At 45.6% G+C, this 19,476-nt stretch overlaps 1 protein-coding gene across 4 annotated transcripts in view; it reads right to left on the reverse strand.

Moving 5' to 3' along the window:
• Positions 1-399: 399 nt before the first annotated feature.
• SNX29 (sorting nexin 29) overlaps positions 400-19,476 on the reverse strand; it is a 2,314,491-nt gene continuing 2,295,414 nt past the window's right edge. For 3 of the 4 annotated variants that reach the window (XM_069645593.1, XM_069645591.1, XM_069645595.1), the window contains one exon: positions 400-2,096. In XM_069645593.1, the coding sequence (XP_069501694.1) occupies positions 1,967-2,096 (130 nt within the window). In that variant the 3' untranslated portion in view covers positions 400-1,966. The remainder of the gene's footprint in view (positions 2,097-19,476) is intronic. The other variant, XM_069645594.1, reaches the window with a different exon arrangement.

Consider the following 19,476-nt stretch of genomic DNA (forward strand, 5'->3'; position numbering starts at 1 on the left):
AACAACACTTCTGGAGGTAGAAACCCATCAGCATAGCCTTTACCAACCGTGAGCAATATTAGCACGCCAGTACCTGGAGCATTAAGATCACATACACACAAACATTTTAAGGTCAAATGATGCCTCAACATATTCTTTCCCTATAACTGGAGCAACTACAAAGATATTTCCTTATCTTGGCAGTGCAGGAAATCATTCCTCCGTTCTATTTTTATCAAAGGTCAGCCGAAGGAGGTTCTGCTCCTTTACCACCTGCAGTTTTAAAAAGAAAAGAAGTGGAAAGTAAAAGGAAATCAAGATGGTATTTTTTCTGAAGATGTTAAACGCTTCCAGGTGGAACATTCCAAAATATAAATGAATAATGAAAGAAACACTCCACAAAAGAGGCTTTGCAACGTGTACAATATCACTTATATGTATTTCAATAGTATAGGCATTATTGGCCATTGATTGCAATCATGTCTCATGTACAGCAGTTCCATCTCTAGCTGCGCATTATTTTTTATTTCCAAAAGTGAAAATCCATAGAATTTCAATGGCATTGTATCAAAATCATTGCAGTATAAATAGTGTCTTATCGAGCTGTATTCTTAAAATGACTGAAAAGGCAAAAGAAAATGACAGTGCTGTAAATGGCCAAGAAGGAGGCTTATCGCAGTGAGCTAATACTGATATGAGTTATACCACAAAAGCAGATATCCAGGCTGGCAATTTCATAAGAATTATTTAATTGTTGGAGATAGTCTATGATCGGTTACTGATCATGTGTCTGCTAAATCAACCGTGATCATTATGTGTATGTCTGACTATTCGGTGCACATCTTCTGCACTTATATGTACACACTACATTAAGGCGCAAATTCAAACGCTTGAACTTTCAGCCTGAGCATATCTCACAAAACAGACTCTAAAGTGATTTTCTTTGAAAGAACACCCAACTTTAATGTCGTATCTGGCTTTAAAATGGCATTTGTGTGAGCGAGAGGAGACATCATTACTGAAGCATTCTGTGGGGAGAAAGTGTTACCTGCACTTTCCACACTCAGATTTTTGGGAAGGGGGAAACAAACAGGATAGTACACCGATAAAGATGCAGAAAATGTGAAGTGCCAGAAAATAATCCTAAAACATTTCATCTGTTGATGGGAGACGATTTCTTTGAATATATTTGATTGTTAGAGGTTTAACGAAAAACATTTAATTCCACGAATGCTGTCCTGCTGATCACAGGCTTTAACCAAACGGAGGCTCAGAGCAAGCGTTACAAGCAGCCACTCCTTTATCAGGGCTCTTATCCAAACAAGCTGAATGAACTAACTGCCCTGCTGTATGCTCCTCTGTACCAGAGCAAATATCCATGCATGCTTAATATTAATAAAGCTCCTCAGGTAGAAAGTGTATAAAAGTCTTTTTTTTTTCTAACATTAAGGCGGTTTTCTTTCCTCCAACTTAACTTCAAAATGTTATAAAAAGGACAGTAAAGAAGAGTTACAGAAAAACGAGCAGTTTGGAATCTAAAAGGTGCGGGCATTATGGTGGGTGCACAAACTCTAATGAGATAACTATCTAGGTTTTTAATGACAACATTAAAATCAGATGACGTGGGGTAAGAAAGTGTTTAAGGTGTCAGGAAGTGCTTTAAATCCAGGCAGCGATGCTTTAACACCGTCACAATTGTGTGTGTTCTGAAACACAACACAGATGCACAGATGAAACCGGACAAGTGCTACATACGTCCTTAACCAAGGAAGCATGCAAATGTTTATATCACCGAGTTCTAATTGCTTCAAAGAAATAAGTGAAGTTTGGATGTGACAGTTATTGGCAATGTGGGGACTCTCTTGGGAATTACACCGAGTGCAATCAAAGTTCTCTCCTGGGGGTGTAAACATCCACTGGAATCATTAGGTCGCACTCGCTGAGTAGCTCAAAGTGCATGATGATGAATTCAAAGGCAAACAAGTGCTCAGAGGTCCCCACTTTGAGGCTCCAGATTACGCGGCTCTCGTTGCTGGCTCCGAGATAATTTTGAAAAGCGGGAAGGCAGTCTTTGCCGACTTCCTTTGCTGACTTGCTCTCCAGTTGATTGGGCATCACTAGAACAAAATAATTAGTATTATTAATTATGCATTGAATTTCTCGGCGTTTGATAAAAAAGAGAATTGTAGGAGATTCTCCCACGCTACAGTACATAACTATTTCCGAGGGTCAGTGATTACAGTAAAGAAAAAAGAAATTAGTGTAAACAATAGATATAAAATCTAAGAAACTGACAATTTATGATATTAACTTTATGACACATATACTAAACAACATTGTTTAATGCTCAAATCAAGTTGTAGGGAGGTTGAAAGGGTAGGCAGAGGTGTGCTGAAAGTCTGCTTCAAATTAGTATTCTGTAATCCAGCAGCCACAGTATTTGTACAAATACTTCTAAATTTGCCGATTTGAAGCCAAAGTCCCCTTTCTATGATTAGCTAGAATCTCTCAGCAGCATGACAGACAACCACAGAAAAGGGCATTGCAAGGAGAGACACCAGTAGCCAAAATGGGGGAAAAAGGCCCCTCACTTTTTACAAAAGACCATGCTGGATACAAAGAATTCTCTGGAGAAGGACAGGCAGGAGTTCCAGGTAAAGAGAAGATGAGCAATCTTTCTTTGTCTTCTGCTCTTCCCAACCCTCAATCCTCCAGTTTATGGTATGTCAGGCCCGATCTTCAGGTGTCACCAAGCAGCAGTGTTACCTGAAGACCCCTTTCTCCTGCCAGGCCTGGCTCCCGATGGCCCTCAGTATTGCTTTGGCTCTGCCAGGCATCGTGGGCTGCTGGCCATGGCTCCATAGTGGCCTCCAGCATTGTTTGGGCCCACAGACCTCAGGCCACTGGGCCTGCATCCACAATGCCCCAGCATTGTTTGAACCCTGCAGTCATGGATGTCTTGGACTGACTGGCCTGGGCCTCCAGCGGCCCCCAACATTATTTGTGTCTGCTTCTTTAGGCTGTTCCCCCCGGACATCCTGTCCTTCTGAAGTCCCCAGCATCACTTGCGGCACTGCCACACATTTGTGTTCCTCCATTAACCCCTTTCTGGCATTATGGGCTTTTTGTGTCTAATCCCCAGCACCCATCAGCTTCATATCCAACACTGGGGTTTTCTTGTGTTCATCCACGGTCATCATGGGCTTTGCTACTGCCAAGCCCCACCCTGCCCTCAATAAGCCTCAAACTGAATTTGTGTCAGTGCTGCATGTTTGTATCCCTCCATGCACTGAACATCATGGGCTGCCAAGACTGGTGCCAACAGACCTTAGCAACATTGCAAGCACCACCCCTTGTTTGCCACTGTAAAAAACATTTTCATGCAGTGTCTGCACAACAAAAATCATGCTGTCTAAACAATACATGCCCACTAGGGTTGCAACTGTACAGCCTTACACTCAGTCACACCAATTGCTTTCAAGATTGTCTCAGGTGTGCAAGGGAAGAAGGCATGTTGTGTCCTGCCCTGTCTGTTCAGCTGGTCATCAAGTGAGAGAGGGAAAATAAATGTGCAGAATGGTGCCAGAGTTGTGACCCTGTGTGGACTGCTGGTGGTCGTCTCCATTCCCTATGAACATAGCTAGTAAATAGACAAAGGAAAGGAAGATCAAATCAAACAGTTCTGCACGCTTTGACTTTAAACTCCCAACAAAGGCCTACAGTCCAAAAAGGCTAAGACTCAGGGTTATGGGTGACCTTTTGTTCACAGTGGGTCTCCAGATATATACAGTTGTTTGTGCTGTAGGAGGAAGGGATGGGTGCAACGTGTACTGTGATGTAACTATCTACTATCTGTAAGGGTGTGACTGGAAGAAGCAGATCGACACTGAGGTGACTGTTGTGGTTAAAGAATTTTATTTAGGTTAAAAGAAAAGAGGAAAACACCTAACTGCCCTAATATTAAGAGGGGTTTTCCTGCCTCAAAAAATAGTAAGGATTAAGACAGGATCTCCGTCGAAAACAAATAGTTCACCGTCATGTGCCAAAACCTATTTCTGTCTCTTAGATTCTTTAACTAAGGAAAAAACGAGGATTGTGGGATACACCGACCAGCCCTGCAGAATTCCCCTACTTCACCAATCTACACTTCAGCAGTTACCAGCAAAATGGCTGCGCTTGCACTGTTGAGCACTATTGCCTTGCCTGAATAACAGTGTTTTGCAATCACCAAAATAATGGCTGCGCTGTCTTTGCCAAGCACATATGCGGCAAGATGGTACCGGCAACACACGAAAAAAGGCTGCCAGTGTGTTTCCTGATGTGCACCAAAGAAGAGAATGAAAAGCAGTGCTGCTTTGCTGTTAGCTCAGAATTTCCATTGAAAAAATAAGTATTTTACATTTAAAATGATGCCGCCCTGATACCCTTTTACATCTGTTCAACACAGTCCTGATCCAGTGAGGCCCAGCTATACCCAGCCATATTCAGGTTGTGCCCCAGCTAAAGATAGCATTTCTCACTGAATGACAGGCTGTGTGAGGAAAACAATCTGTGAAATCACAAACAACTTTACTCCTAGCCATATGGAAAAATGCTTGAATGTTTGCTACAAAATATCCCAGATAAACTCTTCAAAAGAAACCTTATATTTTTTTTTTGCATTTGTCATTTTCAAGGGATCTTTATCAACTTCAACCGGGGGGCTTCAACGCCAACTCGAGAGCAGCCTTGGAAGTTATGCCCTTATGTGGGAGACAATGCTGGCCATCTGACTCAAAAGACTATTTTAATTAATAAACTTTAAGACTGTTATTGCTGCTATTGGACAACGCAGTAATGCAAAAGTTTCACAGTTTAGATGCAATTTTTGTGGCTTTAAATTAAGACATGGTAGCATTCACTAGCATATTGGGGACGGGAATGGCAGAAAACTGGATATTCTGAGGAAAGTGTATATGGTGCCACTTTGAAATTCAATACTAACATGCCTTATGATAATATGTACACATGTATAAAGTTATAGAATTGTAGGTAAAATATTTCTCACTGAAAATGATGAAAAATTGTTAGAAGGACGTATTATGCTCTGTGTGGAATATGCAATTTGCCTGTATGATGTGTGAAAGCGCCACGACTCCAAAAAGGTGCACTTTATGTCAGAACTGATTTTTGGCAAAATGGCTGGGTAATGGCTTTGTACCTCATTAAAACACACCCCAGAAACCTCAGTCCCCTCCTTCAGTTCAATCTGCCCCTAAGGAGGAGGCAAAATAACATAGGCTGACCTATCCAATTCTTAGGGGTAGGTCTAGCTTAGTTCTGCCCAACAATAAATCCTGTGATGTCACCCGCCTTATACAAAGTGGGAGCTCACAGAGACAAAGAACACTCTCTTCTGAATTTTCCAGCGCCTGCGTATCCAGACATGTTATACTCATCCTGCAAGATTCCAGACTCAACTGCCAGGAAAGGGATAGTTGATCCAGGCCTTCCTATCCAAGCAGAACCACCCTTCAGAACTAAACCCCATAACCAAATCCCACTAACTCAGGGAGAAGCTGTGGTACCCTTTTTGAGAGTATACTGTGACCAGACCCATTTTTGCCCCACTACCTGCATGCCGGTGTGCCGTGATCAGACCTTTGCCCAGCTGTTTTCTGTTAGGAGCGCCCGCCGCTGCGACCAGTGACCAGATATTGCCTCGCTGTCCAGAAACTCAGTTGGCTGTCCCAAAATCCCGAACTCAAGCGCTGATTGTGAGTATTACCCCATCCCATAACAACACATAGTATACCCCAACTTGATACCTTGTCTTTGTTCCACCTTCTATAAGTAATCCCATCCATACCCTGATAACTTGTTGAAGATAGTCTGAGTTCTCTGTGTATTCTGTTCCCCGATTTTCTAGTGTTAGCGCAAATCTGCCATTCATTTCTGTCTTGCATAAGTCCTTACTCATATTTTGAATTATTTAATTAATTACCACATAGAGCTGAATGTGGGGTACACAGGTTAACCTTTCAAATTAACCTTGGAGCATACTGTGTCTTTCTTTAACAATCTAGCCACTAAATCTAGTTTAAGTGAAACTTGTCCTTTCCTTTTTTTAAAACCGATTTTCTCTTTCAACTGCTTTTATTTTTAAAATCGAATTTCCTTTCACCTTGAAATCTCATCCAGTTCTTCAGCTTGAGTCACTCTTTCATTTTCATATTATCCCTGTGATGTGCATCTATCACCCAGCCCAAAAACCGCATTCCGATTCTGGCTATTTCACCTGTTTTTCAAACCATTTTTGACATTTAAACCTGTGTAATTTAGCAAATGCAAATTCTGTGGGTGTGATTCTGGCTGCACTGTGTTGTCACTTCAAAGTTGATTTTTGAATTGTCTGCCCTTTTTTGGTACCTTGCTTTGTAGTTGCTAGTGTTGGTATATACCTAATACTGTGATAACTCACATTTACCTCATTTATTCAACCACACATTTAAATGAATTATTTACCAATTCCAAGTGTCATTTACATAATTGCAAAGGTTTTCAAACCAGATTTTGCCTCCCATTTCGTGAGGGAAGGTCAGATTTTAATTCTGTTTGCTGCCTAGTATCCCTGACCTGTATGGTTCTTCCCTTGGCTTTCACAGTTCACAATGCCAAGGGATATGGTTCTTCCCTTGACCGTCTTAGCTTTCACAATTCACATAGGCTTTCACAGTTCACAATGCCAAGGGCTAGGGCTTCTTTCCTTGGCCTTTTCAGGTTTTTAAGCTTCTCTCCTATTTGTATGGTGGACCTTGTTCACTATCCTGCCAGATAGTACAATTGTTCATCGTATGGCTTTTTTAGTTAGCATAGCAGACCTAGTTCACTATCCTGCCAGGCACTGCTATTGTTTGCATACTGGTTGTAATAACTGTTCTGTATTCAGGTTCCCAGACCCTTGTTCCATCTATAATTATGTCTTCATACTCATTCTTGCCCTTAGAGTCACAGATCCCTACTTCACATATAGTTGTTCCTTTAAAGTCTCTCTCATAGGCTTTCTTCCAAGTTTTAAACTCCAGAGTACTTTTACCCTTTTTTAGGGGTTCCAGATCTGTCCTCCGTTTCCACCAGCAAGCACCTACCTTCAGGAAGCTTCCGTTCGGGTTCAATCCGGCTCCAGGAGTCGATCTCTTTTGCCTCATGTTCTCTGCATCATCCCCCACAGGATCTCTGTAGTTGCTGCTACTCTGCCGGTGTGCACAGCACAATCTCTTCTCTCGGGCAGACCTTGCAGACCTCTGTGGTCTGCATCCAGCAGGGTGCATGGTCCTTCTTCCTCTGACCCTCTCTGGAGGCTTCTCCTTCTCGCCTCGTGTCCTGGTTCCTCTGGTTTCCTTTCTTGCTGCGCCGACTTGTTTGCGGCTCCTCGAGGGATGGCTGAACAAACTCTTCACTCCTTCTTCCCTTTTTATACATCGGCAGCATACGGATTGTCCGTATTGACTAGACTGCTGGAGTTGGTTCCGCAGAGCGCTCCCCATTACTCTGTGCCTCTTCTTTGTCCCAGTACTATTGTCATTTCCCTCAACTGGGTTGTTTGGAATATTCTTCATCTTAGTACTTTTGCAAGATTCATACAGGGAGTCTATACTCTTCCTCGTCTTGGCGTTCTGTAAGGTGTTAGGATGCCTTACCTTACATAGGTACATGGAAAAGTGTGGAATCAAATTACCCTGTATAAAGAAGAGTTATGAGGGTGGGAATGGGATGTTTGGGGCATACCGTGTTCTTCTCTGATAATCGTCCCCAGTCCCACAGGGGGGGGATTCCCTCTCATGAGATCCAACTGCTGAGTACCACCCCCAGAGGGACTATCGTGTAGGGGTCTCACCTCCCTGGGCTCATGGGAAGGGGCTTGCCCTAGGCAAGAAGGGACGATATCCTGGGATTCGTCACACATCTCATGTCTATAGAGCTTGCATTATCTTTTTGCATTGCTCCTATCTTTTGTCCCTTGCCCTATCTTTTGTTTCCTGTGTGGCTCTCACTCTGCTCTCCAGCACTTGCCTTCCTCGTCTCTGTGTGGTCAACATGACACCTTATATGTTTTTCGTCTGCAGACCAGAAGCTCCAGAGGACACATTCCTTTGTTATTGTAGTTCTGCTCTGGGAAAGCATACTATGCACATACCGTTACCTTGAAAAGCTATGCCTGAAATAATGTACAGTCATGTATGTTGTCTTGGCAACTTATGTCTCTGTGATGTATGGTTTGGAAGGAGGGTGGAGTGATCTGGCTTTATTGCATTCTACTTATGAGTTGTTACGTAACCTTCATGAAATGTGAGGTGCTGTAAAGTTAGGAAGTGTACTCTCGATTGGAAACTGGCCCCTATGTGTGGATCTATCCTTTTGGTGTGTGCCTCGAAATCATTCTCAACTTGCAGAGTTGGGCTACAGCATGGGAGGGAGCCAGACAGAAGATGTCTGGCCTTGTCAGTTGGTGTTTGCGTCTCGGATGGCGGACCATTAACTTTAATTAGCTGCAGATGACACCTCAACACCGCTGCGATCGCCCAAGTAAGCTAGGGACCCATTTGTCTTTTGTTTGCCTGGGCGACGAGGAAGAAAGTCCTGTTATTGCTTTAGTCTTTATTGCTGTTCTTTTCTGGACATTACTCTGCAAGCCAGAAAACCTTGGGTATTTTAAACCCAGTCTGTTTTGAAGTAAGTGGGTATTAGTTAAGCTTCTGATTAGGTGAGAATTATGTGCACTGCGTTAAATGCCTGCACTGTCAGGTTGGATTTACTGGTTTTTCTGGATTTACTGATCTTATTTTATGTAGAAGGGTGCCTGGTTCTGGTCAGGATAGTTACAATGGTAAATGTATATAAATATAAAACATTTTGCAACCTGCCCCCGTTACTTCCGTTGCAATTTATTCCAAAGTCATGAGAAATGTGCTTAATGTGTTCTACTGCCTTCCCTACTTTCATGTTTCTGATTTAAATAAGTGTGCTCATGTACCTTCACTGGCTTCTTCTATGTGTTGTGTTGTACTGAATCTTAGGGAAACTTACGTAGCAAAGTGGGAAAAGATCTAAAAGATCTAAAATCCTGATATACTGTGCGGATGCTGTTATGTATTTCTTTATTTGTTACATCCACATACGGGCAAACAGGTTAAGTTATGAAACCTTCTGTGATTAATTCAACTGACTCCTCACAAAGCCACTGCATAAAGTCTCATCCTAGGTGGCCAAGGAAAGGCAGATGCTTTCTGATCCTGACCTTGGGGGTGCTGTTCTGCGGAAGGGTCACCTGAAAGGCGAAAGGGCCCAGGGGAGTAAGAGGACTCTGTGGGGTGATGCGCAGTATTTGTCTTCCTCTAGGGAGGACATCGCCTCAATACCAAAGTATGTAATGGCCTGTTGTCATAACAATCTTTTTGTTCCACAAGTTGAATACATTAGTGTGAGTAAAAACAATCATAAACCATTACATGATGAGAAATAAAAACCCCACTACAACCCTGGAGACTTATAGAGCTAGAAGCTCCCCTAACTCCCAAAGGTACAGTGAAAGGAAGTCTGTGAAGAATAACAATTCAAAGAACTTCATTTTTCTATACAATCCAGTCTTGTGATTGATCCTTATGATATGCCTTTAAAGAATATTATTGGGAACAGAAATGAGTTTGAGACTGAAAAGGAAGCTAGAAAAACTAATTGTGTCATTAATTCCCAAAGTACTGGGACAGAGAAGAGGGCTAAAGAGGAACAAAACTGCAGGAGTGGTCAGCTTGTTAATGGGAATGACCCACACCTGAGGGAGACTGGGAGGTTTAAAAGGCCCCCTCAGGTGCAGGCCATTAGTGAGCAGGGAGAGCAGTGTGAGCAGTGTGAGCAGCAAAAGCAGAATCTGGAAGAGGAAGACGACGCTGGGACCACTATCGATCAGACAACAGTAGCCTGTCCTGAAAGGTTTTTTGCCTCCAGAAGCCTTGATTGAAGAGGCTGCACAGCGGGAAACGAAAGTGTGGAGAACCTTCTTCCCCAACAAGCTGTCTCCGGTGGCCGGCGAGCACCAGAGAGCTGTCGGAGCTGGCACAGGCAGCAGAGGACCAAAAGCAGCAGATTGCGCATCGTGAGGAGGTGCTGAATCCCAGTACCTGTGAGCAGCAAGGGAATCAGACACGCACGCCTTACCCGGTGAGTTCAAAAGCTGAAAATGACACTGGAATGCTTTGATGACAAAGTAGATGAAGTTGGTCCGAGCCCGGCAGAGGGAGATCAGCTGAGAGCTTTTGGTTAAAGCAAGTTTGTGTTAAAAAAGTTAAATTGGAATTGGTCCGAGCCCGGCGCAGAGAGGCTAATTGAGCACTATGTTAAAGAGGATCTGAGCCCGCCTGAGCCGTGAATCACCAGAGAAATTGGATACATGAATATCCTACGAATATTGGATGCATAAATATCCTACACCCTTGTCTTAAGAGGATCTGAGCTGAATACTGAATCGCCGGAAAAATTGAGTACTTGTGAAATCCTAAGAGGAAAAGAATGTATTGTTTGCATGTTTGTCGCATTAGGCCCTCTGAAGGAAGAGACTTTGAGAAGCAGAGAGATTTGGGCGCAGGAGGCCCTGATACTAATGATTGAACTGTATCCTCGTGCTAGAGAAGCCAGAGAATGCGCTAAGCTCGAGTGTACCGCCTTTACCCGTGCTGAAAACGTGGGGTCGGGAGGCCAGGGGCCTGAACATCCTGACATATCATTTTGTGAACCCTTTTTTTCGTAAAACTGTTTCCCACACTATTTGTATTTAGAGGTAAGGATTGGCAATAGGTTTATTAGTGTAGGCCCTTTTATTTTGACAAGACACCACTAGGATTGCGTTATTATTATTTGATGGTCGTAGCTTGCTCCCATTTGTAGATTGAGGATTAGATAGGCATTTTTCAAACCCTTCTGTAGTTCAATAAACACCCTTGAACTGTGGTCACTTGCGTCTGTCTTAATGCTGATACCATGCCTTCCTTACACCTCTCATCTTCTTTGTCCCAGTACCAAAGTGATGCAAGTACCAGTTGCCTATTACTATCAGTTTCCTCTTACTCGTCTCAGTACTAGAGGGTGGAAAGTATGTACTGTTCATAAACCTCAGTTTTTTCTTCCATTTTTTTCTTCCACTTCTCAAAGGTTAGGGCAGGGTTAGGCAAAAGGGGAAAAGACTAGTTATGACTAGGATAAGAGGGATACTGTGCTTTGCCCCAGGATATCTCATCTGCATTCTAACATGTTTGGGATAAGAATACCTCCTGCCCTCATCCGGGATAACCGAACATGGTGAACAAAATCCCATAACTACTTCTGGGATAGGTGTTTCCTTCGGCAAGGAGGATGTGGAATACTGTGCTTTACCTAAAGGTATCCTATCTCCGATCCCCAAGGACCGTTTATCAGGTGATCTTCCCTCGCTCGTCCACCCCGGGCAGGATCCAGAAGCGATGGCCTTTCCTTGGCTTACTGCACCAAGGATCCCGGGGGAGTAAATGTGCGAAAATCCTCAAGTTTATTTAACCACAATGACACAAGTCCACCCTTGGTCCACCCTCCTCTAAAAGTAATACAAAACCAGAGAGAAATACAAACATTGAAACATTGTGTGTCCAAGTGGGAAGTCCAATAAGAAGTAGATAACACCAGTGCAGACCTAACTTGCGAGACATCGGTAGATCACTTCATGGCTCAAAAATTAGAAGGACCTAAATAAATTGGGTCGAAATGTGAGGAACAGGGGGTGTTTTGGAGCGTGGCAGGCCTGTCTGCAGGTTGTGAAAGCCAGAAGACTACATTTCCCATGAGGAAATGGGGTTTGAAGGATGTGCGCATGCCCTCGCCTGTCATTTAAACCCCTGCCCGACCCGTGCTGCTTGTTGGTGTTGCAGGCACAGGCCGGAGGAAAGCAGGTTACGGAGCAGTCGAACCAGGGCCCCTGGTGGTGAGGGAAGGTGCAGGACACGGTTGACTGAGTTGGTGGAGCAAAACAGCCTGATGGTGATGGCAGTGTGACTGCTCAACGCGGGAGCTGGATTGCCTGGGGAGGTGCCGTTGCCCCCCCCCCCCCAGGCCTCAGTTAAGTGCACACGGGTGATCTGGGAAGGGGTGAAGAGCTCTATGACAGACTGTGAATCAATCCTATGATACAAGTTCTCCATGCTATTTATTTCATGAATGCTAACTAATGCACACGGCAGAACGCAGAGGTACTGGGTGGGTGTTTGCTGCCACGTGCGCTACGCTGTAGCACTATCTCATGAACTCTAATTTGTGCAAGCCGCGGAAAAAAGCAGAGATTTAGGTTGTGAACGTTCTTGTAAGCTAACTGAATTGTGAGGGATGCAATGTATTGTTTGTGGCTGCTTGCACTTGTCAAATCCTAGGGGGGAAAAGTATGTTCAAATCACATTACAAGTCATAGTGCATGCTATGGAAATCACCTCTGCCAGGTGGCAAGACAAAGGGTGTCTTGAGAACCAACTGGGGTGCTATTTTGATATATGTAAATGTATACAGTGTTTTCGTCCTGTATGTCCCTATTCATGTTGTGTGCCATAGCTGTTGTCAGGGGGTATTCTGATGACACATCATGTGCTTATGTTAGTCGCTGAATTAGGAATGAAAGGTGTGTGATACAAGTTCTAGGAGCAATATCTTAATTAAGAAGGGTGTTGTACTGCTGCAAGGTGTAGGTGCAGGAGGTGTTTCATGTTACATGACTGTGTTCCATGATGGGCATGAATTTTTTCCCGTTATCCCCAAACCTATCCAATTCAAGACTCCTAAAGCTCTTTCCGGTTACCCTAAACACCCCCTACATATCCACTACTTCTCCCTAACCCTCTTCCCTCATTGGCTGCCTCGAGATTACCTGCCTATACTAGAATCAGGAGCCCGTGCCAACCAAGGTGGGAGGGGGTCAACTGCATTTGGCTTCCGTGGTCAGGAAGGAGTTGCAAGATAATCCAGGGGTGTGATACAAACTGTCTGCAACATCTGAGGGGCAAGACAAGCCACTTCACTGAGGACGAGATAGCAGCTTATGCCCTAGCTCTTGTATCCAGAAGTAAGTCAGTGCGCTACAGCACAGCAAGTCCGAGTGTCGCCCTGTCAGCTCAGTTCCTTGTTGGAAGCCCCCTCCTGCATGCGATGAGGGTGAAGGTGACGATATCTTCATATCAGCAATTTGTCCACTCTCTCTTCCCAGTCGACCGCCCGGGCCCTTAGGACATCTTAATTTGTTCTTTTCCCACCGGTGATGCTGCACCGCTCTCCCCTGATCATTGGCAGTTAGCACGTCCAGATCGGAGTCTGGCCGCAGGATATCATGCCGAGCCACAGACTGCCAAGCATCCGAGGGAGAGTCAAACAAGTGCCACTTTCCATCCAACTGAAAGCACCACACTGCTGGGAATTTTAAATAGTAGCAATGCGACGACCCTTTTAGTGCTTCAAAAAACAGATTGAACTCCCTACGTCGCTTCGACACCTCCATCGAGAAGTCATTAAAGAAATCGATCTGGGTGCCATTCAGCCGGATGGGGCCATTCAGCCAGTACACTTTCAGGGCCGTGATCTTATGCTTGAAATTTAAGAAGTACATGGTGATGACATGGGGGCGGGCATCCTTTGCGGGCTTCGGGGTGTGTGCTTTGTGGGTGCGCTCAATGAGGAACTCCCTAGGGACCCCAAGATCAAGTGCTGACTGCCATCAAAGTAGAGAAAGCCACCCAAGTCGATGCGCTCCCCGCCCCACCAGCCGAACATTTTTGCAGTGAAATCGATTTTCCCGATTGTCCTGTTTTGCTCCCACTCTCTGGATCTCCTCAATGGCAGCGCCCAGCTCCACGGCCATATCTCACTGGTCATCTTCCACCACGCTGAACTGCTATTCATTTTCAGTGGTCCTCTCCGCCTGAACGTTAAGACGGCTGTGGATGTTCTTAAATTCTTTTGCCACACCTTGTACTGCTAGATTCGTCTCCTGCGCGCGCTGGTTCAGGGTCTTTATCTCAGCTAGAATTGCGTCGCTGTATCCATGACCCCCTTGTCTGTGGAGTTTGGTGCACGGTGTGCAATACCCCCCGACCTCATGTCAGCCCACCACCCCTTTGAACTATTGGTGTGGTGCTGTGGTTGCGGTGTGGGCATGTCCTGCCTGCCACGAATAGGGGCTCTGGGTGGGACTTGTTCAGGGGTATGATGCAGGCTCTCAGACTCTCAGCCTTTGGGAGTTTTGACCACCTTCACTGGGGAGCCAAAAGCAGGTTGGGAGTGGTTCTCACAGCGCCGCCTGCTGCGAGTTGAGGGGATTTGTCAATCCAGGCAGCTTGCTCAAGGTGAACAGTTCAGCCCTTGGGATCTTCAGCAGTGAAAATCAGTTAAAGATGGTGTCCAAGACGCCGTCAGGAACGGCGGGCCATCAGAGCGGGGATCATTCAAGACCTTCACTGCCTGCCGCCATAAGCACTTGGATGAAACGGTCCCCCAACACACTTATCCGTAAATATACATACCAAGTCTCCACTCAACTCACCAACCAGCTGGTCTCTGGTACTACTGTAGCGGCAGAATCCCTTATAGCTTAACACAAATGGAGCACTCGTCAGTGAGTGGGCAGATGCTGTCTTTTTCCCCAATCAATTCCCTGTGCGCCACAAGGAATGCAGACTACTTCAGCTGCGGCGTGATCATCATCTAGTCCCCCAGAGGCTTCTTGGGCCTTTCCATCTCTTAATGCACTTGTCCCCGCTGCGGAAACGTTGCACTGTCTGGAAGGGGAATTATATGCCGCTGGAGTTGAGGAGCAAGATCCCACTCGTTGTGGCTGCTATGGGTGCTGTGAGCCAGGCATATCTGCAATAGTCGGCTTTGCTGAGTCAGAGCTTCACAGGAGTGCTGCCATTATGGTCAGGCTCTCGAGCGTCTCCACTTCAGTATTGTATTTACTGATTGGTCCAGTGTTTGCCTTTGCAGCGTGGTTTCGACATTGCTCTTGGGACCCCAGGCCAACCACGAATTGGCTGAGGTTATAAAACAACTCTTTCATTCTCTTTCTCTCTTGTTATTGGGACGCCACTCGCCTTCCTTGTTTTCTCTCTCTCTCGTGCCTCCTAGATGCTGCATGTTTACTTCTGCTTCTTGCCTCCTCGCAGTAACAGGACGCAGCATGTCCAGCCTCTCCTCCAGGAATAACGAGCTGATTCTTAACTCGTGGACGTCCTCTCTCTGTCGCGAGTCTCCGCCCTCTCACAAATTGTTCACGCCCCAAAAGAACCTGCCACGCCAACCAACTGCGCATTCCACGTGGGTGCAGTTGAGGGCACCTGTGACGTTAGGCATGCCTGCCAGTGCATGAAATGCAATTTTGGTGTCATTCACCTCCTGTGCAGTCCGTGGCAGGGATATGTAGGCAATTGCATGCTTTAGGAGTGCATCCAGCACCTGGTTCAGCACACTAGAAAAACATGGCTGCGAGATGCCATGCAGCTGCCCCACTGTGTGCTGATAGGTGCCTGTGGCCAGGAAGTGGAGCGCGCACACACACTACCTTCAGCACAGGGGGGATGGCAGTGCGGATGCTGATCAGGCTGACCAGGTCATCATGAAGGAGATTCACAATGGTGGTGATGTTATCCCTGTCCAAGCGGTATAGGGTGTGGATCTGTGCAGGGGTTAAATCGAATGGACTGGCCCTTGTTCGAAGGATTGGTGGCTGCCTGCGGGGTACCACTGCCTGCACTGGTGGGATTTGCTGTGCCTGTCTCACCCCCCTCCTCCTCTTCCCGTGTCTCCTCTGTAGTCCCTGGTGGACTGCCTGCTCAATGAGTAGCAGTGCAGGCATGTTCTCCAGGCCCTGTATAGCAACAGCAAGTGGAATCATTTTGGTCTTGGAAGGGGTGTGGTGTGTGGGTGTGCACCTTTTGTGCTGGGCCAGACTCCAGTGCCTACACCTGTGGTGATTGTGTGCACCTGTGGCAGGTCTGAGCACAGAGGACTGCCATTACCATCTGTCCTGCGATGCCAGTGTTAACGGCATCATGGTGACCCTTCTTACCGGCATCTGGATGCCGGTATGTCCAAGTCTGTGCGACTCGTAATGCCCTCTTCCTTGCGGCATGCCAGTGTTACTGCCACGGCGGTGGTACGTGTCCGTGCGCAGTCCGGTACGGTGGTGCACGGTCACAGCGGGTCCCTGTCGATGCCGGTAAAACCGGTATTGCAGGTCATGATGGCCCGGTCCGGTAAACGATGCCGGTATTGCCTTACCGGTATCGTTACTACCGGACCGCCACCCTTGTAATGAGGCCCATTGTCTTGTACCCAGAGGAATCAGACGTGTTCCTGAATGCTTCCTTGAGGGAGACTGCTGGAAGACAGAAGTTGGAGATAAGCGCATTTCCAAACGTTCATTGGATACAAAGGAAGACCACTGGACCAGCAAGGCACAGATTGAAGGGGTGGATGGAACATTTTTGGAAGTACCAAAGCTAAGGAAATCGAATGGCCTGGAGAAGCAGAGAAAGGGGAAGAGGACTAAGAAGGCAAAAGAAGCAATGGCATCTTGTGAGCGGCCTCAGGAGTAGAAAGTGGAGGAAGATTGCACGCCTACAAACCTTAACTTCCAAAAGCATCTTGTGAGTGAAGGAAGGACAGAATTGAAGATCTGCTGTAAATAAGTCCTGACTCCTGGAGAGGCCTTTATCCAGCAAAGGTCGTTATCGCTTTTATTAGAATAGGGATAGACTCACAATAGGACTTCTGAACTTATTCTTGGGTATTGCTCATAGACTCTTACATTTTAGATCAGGGTAGCCAGGAGACAAACGACCTAAGAGGAACAGGTACTGGATTTCTGGTGGAAGCTGTCTGGATTGTTCTTTCTAGAATATGATGTCCCAGGTGGCGCAAGGAATCCCTGAATAGGATTTAGAAACTATGTTTTCACATTACGCTAGGGATGGGGCTTAGTATGGTGCTGAGTCACACATCCCTTTCTGCTGTCCCAACCTGATACATGTTTGAATGAGATAATCGTTATTTGTAGTTCCAATCAGTGTAAAACCAACCCTTTTCCTTGAGAATCACACGTGTCTGACAAAACACTAAAACATGTGTTTATCACGGATTCGACATCTTACAGTTAACAACATGTTTATGAAAATTCAAGCAGTGCTTATAGAGGATGTATACGAATTGTTCGAACTACAATTGTTCGAATTACAATTAACCTTTGCACAATTGACCGAATTGTGAAGGTCAATTGTTACATATATGCAGGGGGAAACCCCCCGCATCCGCCCATTATATATATAAATATGGGATAAATTACTCACCGTAATCGTATTTCTGATGCTTGTATCTGCTTAGATTCACATGCTGTGCATAGGCCGACATCTAGAGGAAGCTGCAGAGTATTACAGTTTGTTTTTCGAAACTCGAAAATGGGCGTCGACACAGGGCGTGCCAGTAATACTATCCCTAGTGTGACGTCCACTGTACCCAAGATCCCTCACACGTCTAGGATCCTCAGATTGTATTTTTTCTGACATGAGGTAGCATGAGGAGTAGCGTGAGTACAGATAATCCGAGCAGATAGATAGAAAGGTAAGACTACAAGCAACCATGCGCCTTCTCTCAGAGGGGAGGAAGGGTGGGTCGCATGTGAATCTAAGCAGATACAAGCATCAGAAATACAATTACGGTGAGTAATGTATCCCTTCTGAGGCTTGTGGAATCTGCTTAGATCACATGCTGTGCATAGATTAGCGAGCAGTACCTGAAGGAGGTGGGATGTGAGAAGGGTCATGAGCAAATAAGTGTCTTAGAACCGCTTGTCCCACTTGTGTATCTGCCTTGGAATGGGTGTCAATGCAGTAATGCTGAGTAAAAGTGTGAACAGAGCTCCAAGTAGCTGCTTTGCAAATGGTGTCAAGGGGTACATTTGCAATGAAAGCCAGAATGGCCCCAATGCCTCTAGTAGAGTGGGCTCTTGGCGTGAAAGGCAGAGTTCTTTCAGAGAGTGAGTAACACAGCTGGATACAGTTAATAATCCACTTCGAGATGGCACCTTTAGAGACGCGATCCCCCTCTCTGCCTGTAGCTACGGAGACAAACAGTTGATCTGTTTTTCTTAACGGTCTGGTCTTATTTACATAGTAGAGGACCGCCCTACGCACATCTAGAGTGTGTAGTTTCACCTCAGCCGAGCTTTGAGGGTCCTGGAAGAAAGCCGGAAGCTCGATGGACTGGTTTATGTGGAATTTTGATATAAACATAGGTGAGAACCTAGGGTGTGTGCGTAAAACCAGTTTGTCTTTATGGACAGTAAAAAGGGATCCTGCACTGACAGAGCCTGAATTTCACTGACCCTTCTTATAGAAGTAATAGCTACTAAGAAGGCCGTTTTATAAGTCAGGTGTTTGAGACTGCTTTTATGCATGGGCTCGAAAGGGAGTCCCATGAGCTTGGATAGCACCACATTAAGGTCCCACCCTGGTGGTGGGTTTGAAATAGGAGGGTGAAGTCTCTTTACTCCTTCCATGAAGGCTTTAACTACTGGTACTTTCCACCACAAGACCTTGCTATGGGAAGTGGTGTATGCCGACAGGGCTGCCAGGTGTACTTTCAGTGAGTTAAAAACCAATCCTGAATCCAGCAGGTGGAGCATGTATGTAACAATAGTGGAAGGAGTGCAATCAACAGGGTTGATTTGTCTACTCTGGCACCAGATAACGAACCTCTTCCACTTGTGAAAGTAACAGTGCCTTGTGTTTGGTTTCCTAGATTCTTTTAGGATGTCCATACACCTCTGTGGTAAATTGAGATGTGCAAACTCTATGACCTCAGGAGCCATGCTGCCAGGTTCATTGAGTTGGGTTTCTGTAACGCTCACCTGATTCCCGTAGAGGCGCCGGTCTTGACTGGGCGTATACCGTATCTTCAAAGGTGATGTGTAACACACGGCTGGCTCTTTGGGCTGGACCTCTGTGCACTGTATGTCTGGCTCGAAGGGTAAGATGTCTGCAGATAGAAAATGTGGGATTAATGAACTGGGTTATTGAATGTCTCTCTCTTCTTCCCTTTCTCTTCTCCTGTAGAACCCCAAAGGTTAACGCTCTCACCTTAGGTAAGTGAACGCCGTGCTCTCCATCTGCCTCGAGGCAGGGTGCTGTAACCAGTTTCTTCACTGGATAAGGGGAGCAGGCCTCTTGACTTCAGAGGACTGCTGTCCGTCGTTTACTGCACGAACGGTAAGTTTCGAGTAATTCTAATGTCTTTAAAGTCTTTAGTAATGATGTCTCTTGTTTTGCAGGGTTCCGGCGATGGCGGATGGCGGGCTGAAGTGAGTTGAAGATGGAGCCCGTGTGATGAATAGAAGCGCCTGGAAGCACGTAAGTAAGCGCTTGTTGCCTGCTTCACAATGCGCTCTAACTGTCTTTTTATTTTGCA

Source organism: Ambystoma mexicanum, chromosome 2p (assembly GCF_040938575.1).
Source record: "Ambystoma mexicanum isolate Mex_15411 chromosome 2p, UKY_AmexF1_1, whole genome shotgun sequence".
NCBI classification, from domain to species: Eukaryota; Metazoa; Chordata; class Amphibia; order Caudata; family Ambystomatidae; genus Ambystoma; species Ambystoma mexicanum.